We start from the raw sequence: 16,948 nt of genomic DNA, 5'->3' as shown, positions 1-16,948 counted from the left end.
GTGTTTTTATTATACAGGTGGAGCAGACTGGTGTCCTGTTATTATACAGGGGGAGCAGACTGTGGTGTCCTATTATTATACAGGGGGAGCAGACTAGTGTCCTGTTTTATTATTATTATACAAGTGGAGCAGACTGGTGTCCTGTTATTATACAGGGGGAGCAGACTGTGGTGTCCTATTATTATTATTATACAATGCGAGCAGACTGTGATGATTTATTATTATACAGGGGGAGCAGACTGTGGTGTCCCATTATTATTATACAGGGGGAGCAGGCTGTGATGATTTATTATTATACAGGGGGAGCAGACTGTGGTGTCCTATAATTATTATTATATAATGCGAGCAGACTGTGATGATTTATTATTATACAAGGGGAGCAGCCTGTAATGCTCTGTTATTAGTATACAAGGGAGCAGCCTGTGGTGTTATGTTATTTTTAGTGTTAAAAAGGGGGAGCAGCCTGTGGTGTCCTGCTATTAGGACACCACAGGCTGCTCACCCTGTATACTAATAACAGGGCATCACAAGCTGCTCCCCTCCTATTATTATAATAGGACACCAGTCTGTGTCCCCTGTATAATAATAATAGGACACCACGGTCTGCTCCCCTGTATAATAATAAGAACAGGACACCACAGTCTTCTCTCCCTGTATTGTAATAATAGGACACCACAGGCTGCTCCCCCTGAGTAATACTAATAATACGGGACACCACAGTCTGCTCCTCCTATATACTGTTATTAATAGTATTACTCAGGTGGAGCAGCCTGTGGTGTCCTATTATTATAATACAGGGGGAGAAGACTGTGGTGTCCTGTTCTTATTATTAGCTATAAAATAACAACTAAGGAAATGCCCGGACATCCTTGAAAAATTGTACTATGTACACGAAACGCGTTGGTGGCTGGTGAGCGTGGATCCCCCACAGAGGGACAGCAGCGGTAACTCCTTTCCCCATTCCGCCGGCAACTGAGGTGATGTCATCGGCCGAACGGCAGCGCAGCTGAAACCGGGAACTCAGAACTCCTCCGCAACATTCTAACATCAGCGCTGCAGGACCAGGCAGCATCAAAGACCCTTGCTGTGTAGCAGAGAGCCGCACGGACGGCAGGCTACGGAATCCCCAACCAGTCTCCTGAAAAAGGGTCCACCTTATAATCAAGCGTAAACACTCAAAAGAGTGTAAACATTTTTAATATTTACCCTTTTTTCTTTGGCAGGAAATAAACGTTTGGCACACCTTATTCTCACACATTTCACGTAACTTTATGATAAAAAAGCGCTCCTAAATACACCACAAATCTTATTAATTGCTAATTAATATAGGTAGCAGCTCGAGAACACAATACAGCACAGTTATATATACAATATAGCCTGGTTCTGTTAAACTATCCATGATGAACTTGGTCTGACGTTTTTTGACAAAAAAGCAAAAAATCTCCCCCGTACTGGTGAATTTGGCCGCTAATTCAGCCCAAATATTCCCGGCGTATTTGCGAGCTTCTAACGTGTAACAAGTCGAAAAATAAATAATTGAAGAAAAACAGTGTGAGGTCCCCCAGTCCGGGTATAACAAGCCCCAGGCTCATTGAGCTGGTCCTGGTTACAGAAATACAGGGGTAGGGGGGGAAGCTGGGGTTCCCCTGTATTTCTGTAACCAGCACCAGGCTCAAACAGCCAGCGGTGTCATGACACTTTTTACATAAGGTCCCCCGGCCAAAGAATGATCACCCTGACCAATCAGCCCAGGCAGGATCCCTGGGGACCCCCCCCCCCCCCCAATAAAGGGGAACACCAGACCGAGCTGAAGCTCGGGGCTGTGGGTGGCGGGCTGACATTATAACAAAAATAATAAAACATTGGTGAACAGTGGAAGCAGCAGCCTTGGATGTCCGAGGCTGCTGCGCCTGGGTAAGAGGAGGGGGAGGGAGGAGGTGGCCTCGCCGCTGCTGGAAGGAAGGAGTAAGAGGAGGTGAGCCCTGCAGGGTGCTCCTGATGACCCGGAGACAGATGTCTACTGCGGCAGGTACGACCTAGGAATGGATAAGAGCGTGGTTGCAGGACAGAAAACAGAGAGTTGTAGTAAACGGAGTACAGTCAAAGGAAGGAAAGGTTACAAGTGGGGTAACCCAGGGATCTGTACTTGGACCGATGCTTTTTAATATCTTTAATGGTGATATTGCAAATGGAATTGAGGGTAAAATGTGCCTTTTTGCAGATGACACAAAGGTATGCAACAGGGTAGACACACCAGGAGGGGTAAAACAAATGAGTGATGATCAAGGTAGAATAGAGGAATGGTCAACAGCATGGCAACTACAGTTTAATGCCAAAAGATGCAAAATCATGCACTTGGGTCTCAAAAATACAAAGACTAAATATAGTATAAATGACACCAGTGGCGTAACTATAGCACCGCAGCCCCCGCGGTCGCGGGGGGACGCTGTGCATGTGGGGGCGCCGGGGGGGCTGCGGTGCTATAGTAATCCCCCCGCCCCCCATCCCCCACAGGCTTACCTGTCCGCGCGTCCCGGCTCCCCTCCTGGCTTCAATCAATGCTATGGAGACGGACTACGATAAAATGGCCGCCCCATAAAGCAGACTGTTCTCTGAAAGCCAGGAGGGGAGCCGGGACGCGCGGACAGGTAAGCATGCGGCAATGGGGGGAGGAGGCACAGGGGGGGGGGGTCGAGGGGGGCGCCCCTGAATGGCTCTATAATGGAAACTACTGAGGAAGAGAGGGATCTAGGTGTCACTACTTCAGGGGACTTAAAAGCAGGTAGGCAATGTAACAAAGCAATGAAGAAGGCAAGTCAGATGCTTGGTTGCATAGGGAGAGGTATCAGCAGTAGAAAGAAAGAAGTAATAATACCACTGTATAGGTCATTGGTACGACCTCATCTAGAATACTGTGTTCAGTTCTGGAGGCCATATCTCCAGAAGGATATAAATACATTAGAGACTGTACAAAGAAGAGCAATTAAAATGGTGCATGGCCTACATCACAAAACGTACCAGGAAAGACTAATAGATCTTAATATGTATACTTTAGAGCAGAGAAGGGAAAGGGGGGACATGATAGAAACTTTCAAATATATCAAGGGCTTTAACAAGGTACAGGTGGGAGACATTCTTCACAGGAAGAGGAGCAACAGAACACGAGGACATGCACTGAAACTAGAGGGAGGAAGATTCAGGGGAAATTTGAGGAAGAATTACTTCACAGAAAGAGTAGTAGATAAGTGGAATAGCCTCCCATCAGAGGTGGTAGAGGCAAATACAGCAGAACAATTTAAACAGGCTTGGGATAGGCATATTGATATCCTTACAAAAAAATAAGGATCAAATATGGTTTGAGGTAACATGTTAAAAAAAGGGGCAGACTAGATGGGCCAAGTGGTTCTTATCTGCCGTCACATTCTATGTTTCTAGGAGGTGCGATGCAATGCACACGGGAACGCGGATTGCATCGCACCCCTTGTCATGTACATGCAATATGGGCTCTGTACATGTGTATGGGGGGCCTTAGGGGATGACATCTGAGCCCTACACGGGTAACATGCTATTTTCCTTACTAAGGGTGGGCTGCATTGGAAAACCTGCCTTCGCTAACAGGACGCTCTCACATGCTCTCCCCAAAGCAGATCCTTTCCACTTTTTTATGTTCTATTGTAGCGAAGGGTGGGCTGTTCAGTGCTCTCACCGCTTGTTCACTGCCTCCGGCAGACAGTAGAGAAGCAGAAGCAGGTTTCTCCGCACTAACATTGACTTTTCTACATGCACAGTTTGCAAACCCTGAATTTTGGAATACTTGAGTACATTTATGCCTATGATGGCAACCACATGACTTTTAGTGGGGGAGGGGGTCACAGACTGCTGCCTAAATGGGATGTGCACATGGAGACATAATGAGGTGTGAGGGGAGAATATAGGGCCTAATTCAAATGGATAAAATGGTGCTGCGCTGCAGGTGGGGCAGATGTGACATGTGCAGATTTTTTTTTGATGCAGGGGAAATACTGACTGCTTTATTCTTACACTGCAATTTAAATTTCAGATTGAACAAACCCCACCCACATTTAACTCTCTGCACATGTTACATCTGCCCCATCTGCAGTGCAGCATGGTTTTGTCCATCTGCAAACATTGCAGGTCTGAATTAGGCCCCATGTGGGAAGAAAAAGAGCAGGACAGAGGTGCTGAGACAGGAAGCACAGAGAGGAGGAGCCTAGGTGAGGAGTAATGGTACTTGTTTCCTAGCACGGCGCCCGTCGGGTCCCATCGCATACCATTGCTTAAGGTATGCGATGGGACCCGATCAGACCCGACCGACCCGATTTTCGGGCTTTAAAGCCTTTTTGTACAATTTAAAAAATCGGTCGCATCGCATTATAATGGCATTTGATGCGACGCACCCGATTTTTACATTGGACCCAATGTTAAATGCCCCCCAGACCAGATTTTTAATTGTATACCCAACCCTGATGGTTAATTATTATGTCAAATGCCCCCCGCCCCCATTGTTAACGTAACGCCACGATAAACGTGAACCCGAAGCGTGGCGAGGGGCGGCGGTACGCGTCCTCCGACCTTTTCATACCCCACTATCCACGTCAGCGTGTAGTTGATTTTATATAGTGTGGCAAGCGCAGCGAGGGGACGCGTAATACGTGTGAAGTTATACACGTTCGCTCGCCACGATTCGGGCTCGGTGGCTCGCTGCACTATATAAAATCAACTCCATGCCGACGTGGATAGTGGGGGTATGAAAAGGTCAGAGGATGAGTACCACTGCGCTCGCCACGCTTCGGGTTGGCGTTAACAATGGTGGGGCATTTGACATAGTAATTACCCATCAGGGTGGGTGTACAATTAAAAAATCGGGTCGAATCGGTCGCATCGCATGTGATTTAGTCGCATGCAATGCGACCGATTTTTCCGACCCGATGTCATACAATTAACATCGGTGGCGCTGTGCTAGGAAACAAGTACCGGAGTAATAACTGTGTAGTGTGCGGCCAGCGCTGAGTCCGTCATTTGCCGATTTCCCTCTGTGACGGGGGCAGGGCTAACAGTGATGGGCACAATGCATCCCTGCACCCAGAAACCCTATCAGCACCGGTAACTCCGCCCACCTCCTCCCCTCACCTGAAGGCAGTAACGTGCGCTTGCTTCAGCTATGATTACCCAGCACCCCATAATTGGTAATACAAAAATGAAACTTCACTTTGTCCTTTATCTAGAAACACCCGGCTTATTAAAGTCTTAAACGTGGTCTTAAAACATAAGTCAGGAGACACCAAAAACACATTTGTTACAGGCCGCATGTTATTATTTCAGCTTTATTCAATATCTAAAATCTTCTAAAAGGTGCAAAATAAACAATAACTAGATTCTGATTGGTTGTCCATAGGAACATGTCATTTCTAATAGAACAGTCATCTTAGTAAATAAAAACCTCATTGTGTCCATGACCCCATAATAACAGACCCATGAGGGGGAGGACGGAAGCTGCGTCCAATACCCAAATGCAAAATGTTCTCCGTAGATGGATCATGGCGCCGGCCTACACCCCTGTATCGCGTACACTCGGTCGTTAGGACTACACCTATGAGTAACGCATGCACAGTAAGAAAATGCACAAAATGCATTTGAGCGCAGCTATACGTGCACTCCTATATGACATCACATACATAAACCCCGATATGACATCACATACATAAACCCCGATATGACATCACATACATAAACCCCTATTTGACATCACATACATACATGCATGCATCCCTATATCTCCAGTCCATTGCATCTTTCTTCGAGGATGTCAAGGGCCACAGGCTTTGACAATGGGTAGTGGGAGAGAGCACCAGAACCCTAGAGGTTAAACTTGAACTGCCTCCCAGGCAGCCGGGCTCCTCCCCTCCTCTACCCCGCTCTCCCACTCCCACTACCCATTGTCAAACCCTGTGGCCCCTGACATCTCCCGAAGTAGAAATATAAATTCGAAGTTATGTGGGTTCTACGTGTAATATAAGGGAATATAGCACCGGGGTATTTATCCACCCCCAATACTCAGTGATGGTAATATACCTTGGTGTATACTATCTGTAACTACATCCATGTCTGCTTGGTATTTACATTAATCATATACAGATGGAGCCCCTCTCATTCAGCTCCAGCGCTCGCCAGAATGTCCCTGCTGGGAAGCTCTAAATAAGAAGGACACCATCAGACTGGGACGTACGAGGGTCTCACACGCATGTCCCAGTCACTCGGCGGCAGGGATCAGGGACCCTGCCCATCTCCGCTTCAGGGAGATGGGCAGAGTTAGGGTGCAGTGAGGCGGCGGCTGCGACCGACAGCGAGCTCCGTCAGAACAGGGGGTACTTGTTTCCTAGCACGGCGCCCGACACGATTTTAGGGGTATTTTTAGCCTTTTTCCCGACAATGACAAAATTTCGTCCATCGCATGCCTTAAGTTAAGGTCCCGATGCGTATTCAATGTTAAATGCCTATGTAAAATCGGGTCCATTGTATGCCATTATAATGGCATACAATGCGACCGATGCGATGGACCCGATTTTACATAGCAAATAATGTTAAATGAACCAATGGACCCGATTTTTCATTGTATACCCACCCTGATGGGTATTTTACATGACAAATGCCCCCCCATTGTTAACGCAAACCCACGATGAACACCAACCAGAAGTGTGGCGAGCGCAGTGAGCCCGCGAGGGACGGCGGTACGCGTCCTTCGACCTTTTCATACCCCCACTATCCACGTCGGTGTGGAGTTGACTTTGTATAGTGTGGCGAGCGCAGCGAGCCCGAAGCATGACGAGGGGACGCGTGATACCTGTGAAGTAATCCGCGTATGCTCGCCATGCTTCAGGCTCGGTGGTAGCTACGCTCGCCACAATATATAAAGTCAACTCCACACCGACGTGGATAGTGGGGGTATGAAAAGGTCGGAGGACGCGTACCGCCGCCCCTCGCGGTCTCACTGCGCTCGCCACGCTTCGGGTTGGCGTTCATCGTGGGGTGGCGTTAACAATGGGGGGTCATTTGACCCATCAGGGTGGGGATACAATGAAAATTGGGGTCTGACGGGCATTTAACATTGGGGACAATGTAAAATCGGGTCCCAGGGACCATTTTACATGGATTCCAATGTAAAAATCGCGTCGATCGCATCGCATGCAATTTGGTTGCATGCAATGCGATCAACGCGGTTTTTTGGGTCCCGATGGATACAATTTTTATCGCTGGTGCCGTGCTAGGAAACAAGTACCCACGCATGTCCCAGTCACTCGGCGGCAGGGATCAGGGACCCTGCCCACCTCGCTTCAGGAAGATGGGCAGAGTTAGGGGGGGAGGGAGCGGTGAGGTGGTGGCGGCGAGCTCCGTCAGAACCGGGAGCGTGACAAATGGCCGGCGGCAGATGGCGATTCCAACGCCAGCTTTCACATTGGGCCTCATTCAGACCTGTTCACTAGGCAGCATATATACAAGGCATAGCAAACAGGTAAACGCCGCACCGCCGAATGCTCCCCGCCCCCAAATCTCCTCGCATAAGGAAGAGAAATCATTCATTGGTCGCACCGCCGAATGCTCCCCGCCCCCAAATCCCCGGAGATGGCCGAAATAGGGGGCGGGCACTGATGTCACATCAGCCGCCCACCCCAAAAAACACTGTGCCATCCTCTGCCCGCCCCGTACCCGCCCATCCTGTAGCAAACACCTCGGGGAGCGTGAAACCGGCCGGAGGCGTTCGCTCTGGGGGGGTTGCATATTCGCATACTCGCGCGCGTGCAAACCCCAAACACCGGACAGGCAAATTTGTCCCGGCCCAAGCTGTTCTGAATTACCCCCAATATTATGTCTCACTGTCTTTTTCCTTGGTGAGCTTTCTGGTGTCTATGGAGACATGATTTGTTTGCAAAACATTTCCCACACTCAGAACATGGAAACGGTTTCTGACCTGTGTGACTTCTCTGATGACCAAGAAGACACGATTTCTGTGTGAAACATTTCCCACAATCGGAGCATGTAAACGGTTTCTCACCTGTGTGACTTCTCTCATGTATAACAAGATCCGGTTTCCTTCTAAAACATTTCCCACATTCAGGGCATGAAAATGGTTTCTCACCTGTGTGACTTCTCTGATGGCCAAGAAGATATGATTTATCTGCAAAACATTTCCCACACTCGGAGCATGTAAATGGTTTCTCACCCGTGTGACTTCTCTGATGACTAAGAAGACGTTTTTTTTCTGCAAAACACTTCCCACACTCCAAACATGCAAATGGTTTCTCACCCGTGTGAGTTCTGAGATGAGTAAGAAAATTTGACTTATCTGTAAAACATTTCCCACACTCTGAGCATTTAAATGGTTTCACACCTGTGTGTAGTCTCTGATGAATAGTAAGGCTTGATGAGTATGCAAAACATTTCCCACACTCTGAGCATGTAAATGGTTTCAGACCTGCGTGTAGTCTCTTATGAATAGTAAGGCTTGATGTGTTTGCAAAACATTTCCCACACTTTGAGCATTGAAATAGATTATCATCTGTGTGTTGTCTCTGATGTTCAACAAGATGGGATTTTTGTATGAAACTTTTCCCACATTCAGAGCATTCAAACGGTTTCACACCTGTGTGTTGTCTCAGGTGTACAGCAAGATGAGAATTCTGTATAAAACACTTCCCACACTCAGTGCAGGAATAAGTATTCTGACCTGTGTGACTTCTCAGATGTTTAACAAGATGGGATTTAGATTTAAAACATTTCTCACACTTAGAACATGGAAATGGCCTCTCGCCTGTGTGAATTATCTCATGTGTAACAAGATGGGATTTACATTTAAAAGATTTCTCACACTTAGAACATGGAAATGGCCTCTCGTCTGTGTGAATTTTCTCATGTATAGCAAGATGGGATTTACATGTAAAACATTTCTCACACTCAGAACATGGATATACCCTCCCACATGTTTGACTTTTCTGATGTGTAACAAAATGGGATTTATATGTAAAACCTTTCCCACACTTAGCGCATGAAAAAGGGTTCTCATCTGTGTGAATTTTCTCATGTTTAACAAGATTCGATTTACGTGTAAAACATTTCCTACACTTAGAGCATGGAAATGGTTTCTCATCTGTGTGAGATATCTGAGGCCTAACAAAAACTGGCTGATGTATAGAACTCTTACCAAATTCACAGGATAATACTGTATCACCTTTCTGAGCTGTACTGTGTGTAGCAATATCTGAATTATCAGGAGAACGTTCCTCATTATTAAAAGGACCAGATGAAATATCTGCACTGGGAAGTTCTGGATGTGGAATTAAGATATTGGGATTTTCCCCTTGAGGATCTTGTATGATGTCCTTATCTTCTAGTTTATCATCTGAAGACACAATGAGATCTCCCTCCGAGGTATTCCTGCTTGTGCGCCCATCTAAACAAAACAGATGTACTATATGAAAACAGACAGAACTGCTTCAGCTGAGGGTCAGATGTACATAGATGTCTCAGCACTTAGTTACACTTAACGGGTGACATTTAATAGGATGTGATTTTCAGTACGGTTCTGAAATCGCACCATATCGCATGTTTTCATATTGAAACATTTTTTTAAGAAATCAACAATTTAATGGAATGCGAATTGAGGTATGAAAAATGCGATATCATGCGATGAAGTGTTAGTCATGAATATGTGCATGGGGTCCCCCGTCCTGAGGCCCGCCCACCAGCCAATCAGGAGTAGGCAATGTCTGGTGGGTGGGCCTAACCCCCGGTATGTGGGAGGGGCCGAGATTGTAAACAAACAACCTCCGCTTGTGCAGCCGGGGTACGTGCAGCCAGAGGAGCGGAGGGTTCAGCACCAGACGGCGTGTGAGTATATTATCCTTCAACAGGTTCCCATGGATAATACTGGTGAAGAGTACCGGCCTCCGGCGGACCTCTGTAGGTGCGTATAGTGTGTGTGTGTGATTGTAGCATGTAATAAAACTTTACTTTTTTTAGGAGTTTGTTTTATTTTTTTACGATTTATATTGGTGTAGAACTACAAGACCTAGTGGGCCCTTCTTTCCCGCATTCTGGGACTTGTGGTTCTCATAGTCCCTGCATGCCGTGCATTCTTGTTGGGACTTGTAGTTCCACAACAATGTAAAATAGTTATGCCCATTTTTACACAACAACAATCAGGCCGGTGCCCACTGCCCAGGGGCACCGGGGACAGGCCCAGCTTCAGGCCAGGCAGGGGTAACTCTGGAGGGGGGGGGGGGGGGGGGGGCGCGGGGGTGTTGCTGACCAGCCATGGGGATGAATGCTTTGGCTGGGAAAACTTGCGTAAGAAGTTTCCCACGGCTGTGGCATTACCCTGGTGGCTGTTTGGGTCCAGTGCTGGTTGCCATTATGTCGGAAAGTGTGCGAATTCGGCCTTTTTTTTGCTAAAAGTCGCAAAATATCTCTTCCTATGGGTTATTTCACATGCTCCGGCTCCTGCCGGGCGGCGAATCCCAGCTCGGCCAAATGACGTGCCGCACACTGTGGTTATTAATGGACACGATTGTGTCCAGTCACACGGGACGGCCATGGCCCGGCCGCAGCCAGATCCCACCACTGGAAGGGACGGCTGCCGGGCTGTGGCCATCCCTACCATTGTAAACTGCTGTGTATGGCACGGCTTCCTGGCTGTGCGGGGTTTCGCCGCCCTGGCAGGAGCCGGAGAGTGTAAAATAGCCCTATCACCTGACCTTGTGAGGTGCCGAACGAGATCCATGTCAACATTCCTCTTGCCGATCCTATGACACCTACCCCTTCCCACCCTCTGGAGTCCCTTTACCTATCTCAATTTTACGAATTATTGACAAAAGAACCATAGAGCCGGCCAGTCCTTGGTCTTGGATTGATGCTTAACTCCTGCGTCTAACGTCTCAAATCCAGCCAATCCCCACCAGGGAAATCTCCCCTTCTCAGACTCTCCCAAAAGTGTATACAACAAAACAAAGTCTGTGCGTTACAATGGCGCTGCCAATAGTTATCCCGTCACCTCTCTAGATCAGTGGTTCTCAAACTGGGGTCACGGCTCCATGTTACTGACCATTAGATTAATGTGTCTGTGAAGGGGGGGGCAGGGGATAACTCATTAAGTAAACATCCACTGCTTCCCTCTTCCATCCCCCTTTCCCATCCCCTCATTACCCACTGCCTCCCTGTCACAATAGCGGGTACTTCACTGACCACACATGTGGCGGCCATTCTGTGGTAACTTGCTGGGGTCCTGTAATAATTTATATTGTCTGACGAGGCCCCAAAGCAAATAGTTTGAGAACAACCTGCTCTAGATAAACAGTACTTTCCTTTTTTGCACTGCTTGATGGATGGATACTTTTACTTTTTATGAAACTCAAATAAATCAACATAGTGCGAAGTAACATTTGTAAAAGGGACAATAATTTTTGTTCCTCTCCCAAAAGTGTCACACAGGCTCTCGAATCCTCCTTCTGTAGTATAGTTTTACTGCTCTCTTCCTAAACCACAACTCTACGCTCCTTGATCACGGTCTCTCTGATCCGTGTCACCCCTGTCTGTCCGCCCCTTCACCTATAGACTGGAAGCTGTAAGGAGCAGGGCCCTCTTCACTTATGTACTTTCATTTCCCTGCCCTAAGACCAACAGAAACCCAGTAGGTGTGGGCAAACTAGCAGCATATACTAGCCCAGAGGACCCCCACACGTTCATATTTTCATAAGATGTGAAGGGTGAGAGCAGGAGTATAATAGGGTCTGATGGCTCCTGATGTATGAGATACACCAGAGAGTGTGGGGACGAGACTGGTCAGATCTCTGGGCTGGTAACTCACAGTGACATGATGTGAGGGGAGAGCAGGAGTATAATAGGGGCTGATGGCTCCTGATGTATGAGATACACCAGAGAGTGCGGGGAGGAGATTGGTCAGATCTCTGGGCTGGTAACACACAGTGACATGATGTGAGGGGGAGAGCAGGAGTATAATAGGGGCTGATGGCTCCTGATGTATGAGATACACCAGAGAGTGTGGGGAGGAGACTGGTCAGATCTCTGGGCTGGTAACACAGTGACATGATGTGAGGGGAGAGCAGGAGTATAATAGGAGCTGATGGATCCTGATGTATGAGATACACCAGAGAGTGTGGGAGGAGATTGGTCAGATCTCTGGGCTGGTAACACACAGTGACATGATGTGAGGGGGAGAGCAGGAGTATAATAGGGGCTGATGGCTCCTGATGTAGGAGATACACCAGAGAGTGTGGGGAGGAGACTGGTCAGATCTCTGGGCTGGTAACACACAGTGACATGATGTGAGGGGGAGAGCAGGAGTATAATAGGGGCTGATGGCTCCTGATGTATGAGATACACCAGAGAGTGTGGGGAGGAGACTGGTCAGATCTCTGGGCTGGTAACACAGTGACATGATGTGAGGGGAGAGCAGGAGTATAATAGGAGCTGATGGATCCTGATGTATGAGATACACCAGAGAGTGTGGGGAGGAGACTGGTCAGATCTCTGGGCTGGTAACACACAGTGACATGATGTGAGGGGGAGAGCAGGAGTATAATAGGGGCTGATGGCTCCTGATGTATGAGATACACCAGAGAGTGCGGGGAGGAGATTGGTCAGATCTCTGGACTGGTAACACACAGTGACATGATGTGAGGGGGAGAGCAGGAGTATAATAGGGGCTGATGGCTCCTGATGTATAACATACACCAGAGAGTGTGGGGAGGAGACTGGTCAGATCTCTGGGCTGGTAACACACAGTGACATGATGTGAGGGGGAGAGCAGGAGTATAATAGGGGCTGATGGCTCCTGATGTATGAGATACACCAGAGAGTGTGGGGAGGAGTCTGGTCAGATCTCTGGGCTGGTAACACACAGTGACATGATGTGAGGGGAGAGCAGGAGTATAATAGGGGCTGATGGCTCCTGATGTATAAGATACACCAGAGAGTGTGGGGGAGGAGACTGGTCAGATCTCTGGGCTGGTAACACACAGTGACATGATGTGAGGGGGAGAGCAGGAGTATAATAGGGGCTGATGGCTACTGATGTATGAGATACACCAGAGAGTGTGGGGAGGAGACTGGTCAGATCTCTGGGCTGGTAACACACAGTGACATGATGTGAGGGGGAGAGCAGGAGTATAATAGGGGCTGATGGCTCCTGACTGCCCCACTGGGCAGATACATTCCCCTCAATAGTCTGTAGTGACCGAGGAGGGTGCAGGATAAGAGGCTGCTGTAGTGACAGAGGAGGGTGCGGGATAAGAGGCTGCTGTAGTGACAGAGGAGGGTGCAGGATAAGAGGCCGCAGTAGTGACAGAGGAGGGTGCAGGATAAGAGGCCGCTGTAGTGACAGAGGAGGGTGCGGGATAAGAGGCCGCTGTAGTGACAGAGGTGGGTGCGGGATAAGAGGCTGCTGTAGTGACAGAGGAGGGTGCAGGATAAGAGGCCGCTGTAGTGACAGAGGAGGGTGCGGGATAAGAGGCCACTGTAGTGACCGAGGAGGGTGCGGGATAAGAGGCCGCTGTAGTGACAGAGGAGGGTGTAGGATAAGAGGCTGCTGTAGTGACAGAGGAGGGTGCAGGATAAGAGGCTGCTGTAGTGACAGAGGAGGGTGCGGGATAAGAGGCTGCTGTAGTGACAGAGGAGGGTGCAGGATAAGAGGCCGCTGTAGTGACAGAGGAGGGTGCGGGATAAGAGGCCGCTGTAGTGACAGAGGAGGGTGCAGGATAAGAGGCCGCTGTAGTGACAGAGGAGGGTGCAGGATAAGAGGCTGCTGTACTGACAGAGGAGGGTGCGGGATAAGAGGCCGCTGTAGTGACAGAGGAGGGTGCAGGATAAGAGGCTGCTGTAGTGACAGAGGAGGGTGCGGGATAAGAGGCCGCTGTAGTGACAGAGGAGGGTGCGGGATAAGAGGCCGCTGTAGTGACAGAGGAGGGTGCAGGATAAGAGGCTGCTGTAGTGACAGAGGAGGGTGCGGGATAAGAGGCTGCTGTAGTGACAGAGGAGGGTGCAGGATAAGAGGCTGCTGTAGTGACAGAACAAGGAGAATATGTGACTCTCTGTAATTAGTGATTATTACTGACCTGTGCTGGTATCTGTAGGGATTTCCTCCTCCTTACACTGATCATCACTTACAGATAGATTTTCTTCTCCCTCTATGTCTTCTTCTTTACCATCAGCCATATCTTCCCCCTAAGTCACCCACAAAACAATAATATAAAGAAATGCCTTTTTAATTTAATTTACTTTAAGTAGAATAATTCCAGTAAATAAGAAACACAGCTTCCATATATATCATATAGTGACAGTCACTTTATTATATGGAGAGATTCTAAATCCCACCTACCTCATCCTCCTGTGGGGTCGTGTCAGTCTCCTCTGTACAGTGCTGGGAATACAGAGGACGGGGACATCTCTCTGGGGTATCTCTGTTACTGGGCCCATCTGTAGGAGACACGCAGTGACTGAGGACATGGTATATATGTGATTATCCTGGGAATACAGAGGACGGGGACATCTCTCTGGGGTATCTCTGTTACTGGGCCCATCTGTAGGAGACACGCAGTGACTGAGGACACGGTATATATGTGATTATCCTGGGAATACAGAGGACGGGGACATCTCTCTGGGGTATCTCTGTTACTGGGCCCATCTGTAGGAGACACGCAGTGACTGAGGACACGGTATATATGTGATTATCCTGGGAATACAGAGGACGGGGACATCTCTCTGGGGTATTCCTGTTACTAGGCCCATCTGTAGGAGACACGCAGTGACTGAGGACATGGTATATATGTGATTATCCTGGGAATACAGAGGACGGGGACATCTCTCTGGGGTATCTCTGTTACTGGGCCCATCTGTAGGAGACACACAGTGACTGAGGACATGGTATATATGTGACTATCCTGGGAATACAGAGGACGGGGACATCTCTCTGGGGTATCTCTGTTACTGGGCCCATCTGTAGGAGACACGCAGTGACTGGGGACATGGTATATATGTGATTATCCTGGGAATACAGAGGACGGGGACATCTCTCTGGGGTATTCCTGTTACTGGGCCCATCTGTAGGAGACACACAGCGACTGAGGACATGGTATATATGTCATTATCCTGGGAATACAGAGGACGGGGACATCTCTCTGGGGTATTCCTGTTACTGGGCCCATCTGTAGGAGACACACAGTGACTGAGGACATGGTATATATGTGATTATCCTGGGAATACAGAGGACGGGGACATCTCTCTGGGGTATCTCTGTTATTGGGCCCATCTGTAGGAGACACGCAGTGACTGAGGACATGGTATATATGTCATTATCCTGGGAATACAGAGGACGGGGACATCTCTCTGGGGTATCTCTTTTACTGGGCCCATCTGTAGGAGACACGCAGTGACTGAGGACATGGTATATATGTGATTATCCTGGGAATACTGAGGACGGGAACATCTCTCAGGGGTATCTCTGTTACTGGGCCCATCTGTAGGAGACACGCAGTGACTGAGGACATGGTATATATGTGATTATCCTGGTAATACAGAGGACAGGGACATCTCTCTGGGGTATCTGTTACTGGCCCCATCTGTAGGAGACACGCAGTGACTGAGGACATGGTATATATGTGATTATCCTGGGAATACTGAGGACGGGAACATCTCTCAGGGGTATCTCTGTTACTGGGCCCATCTGTAGGAGACACGCAGTGACTGAGGACATGGTATATATGTGATTATCCTGGGAATACAGAGGACAGGGACATCTCTCTGGGGTATCTGATACTGGCCCCATCTGTAGGAGACACGCAGTGACTGAGGACATTGTATATATGTGATTATCCTGGGAATACAGAGGACAGGGACATCTCTCTGGGGTATCTGTTACTGGCCCCATCTGTAGGAGACACGCAGTGACTGAGGACATGGTATATATGTGATTATCCTGGGAATACAGAGGACAGGGACATCTCTCTGGGGTATCTGTTACTGGCCCCATCTGTAGGAGACACGCAGTGACTGAGGACATGGTATATATGTGATTATCCTGGGAATACTGAGGACGGGAACATCTCTCAGGGGTATTCCTGTTACTAGGCCCATCTGTAGGAGACACGCAGTGACTGAGGACATGGTATATATGTGATTATCCTGGGAATACAGAGGACAGGGACATCTCTCTGGGGTATCTGTTACTGGCCCCATCTGTAGGAGACACGCAGTGACTGAGGACATGGTATATATGTGATTATCCTGGGAATACTGAGGACGGGAACATCTCTCAGGGGTATCTCTGTTACTGGGCCCATCTGTAGGAGACACGCAGTGACGGAGGACATTGTATATATGTGATTATCCTGGGAATACAGAGGACGGGGACATCTCTCTGGGGTATTCCTGTTACTAGGCCCATCTGTAGGAGACACGCAGTGACTGAGGACATGGTATATATGTGATTATCCTGGGAATACAGAGGACAGGGACATCTCTCTGGGGTATCTGTTACTGGCCCCATCTGTAGGAGACACGCAGTGACTGAGGACATGGTATATATGTGATTATCCTGGGAATACTGAGGACGGGAACATCTCTCAGGGGTATCTCTGTTACTGGGCCCATCTGTAGGAGACACGCAGTGACGGAGGACATTGTATATATGTGATTATCCTGGGAATACAGAGGACGGGGACATCTCTCTGGGGTATTCCTGTTACTGGGCCCATCTGTAGGAGACACGCAGCGACTGAGGACATGGTATATATGTGATTATCCTGGGAATACAGAGGACGGGGACATCTCTCTGGGGTATTCCTGTTACTGGGCCCATCTGTAGGAGACACACAGCGACTGAGGACATGGTATATATGTCATTATCCTGGGAATACAGAGG

At 48.5% G+C, this 16,948-nt stretch overlaps 1 protein-coding gene across 1 annotated transcript in view; it reads right to left on the bottom strand.

Annotated features, from left to right (window-relative positions):
* The window catches only part of LOC146009536 (uncharacterized), a 783,885-nt gene that overhangs the window by 583,706 nt on the left and 183,231 nt on the right, over window positions 1-16,948 (bottom strand). The window contains 1 exon segment of the mRNA XM_083149979.1: window positions 9,218-9,466. Within this exon segment, the coding sequence (XP_083006105.1) occupies window positions 9,218-9,466 (249 nt within the window).

Source organism: Crinia signifera, chromosome 6, assembly GCF_055691185.1.
Source record: "Crinia signifera chromosome 6, ASM5569118v1, whole genome shotgun sequence".
NCBI classification, from domain to species: Eukaryota; Metazoa; Chordata; class Amphibia; order Anura; family Myobatrachidae; genus Crinia; species Crinia signifera.
Note: the sequence above shows the minus strand (reverse complement) of the source record. Positions and strands in the feature narration are given on the sequence as shown.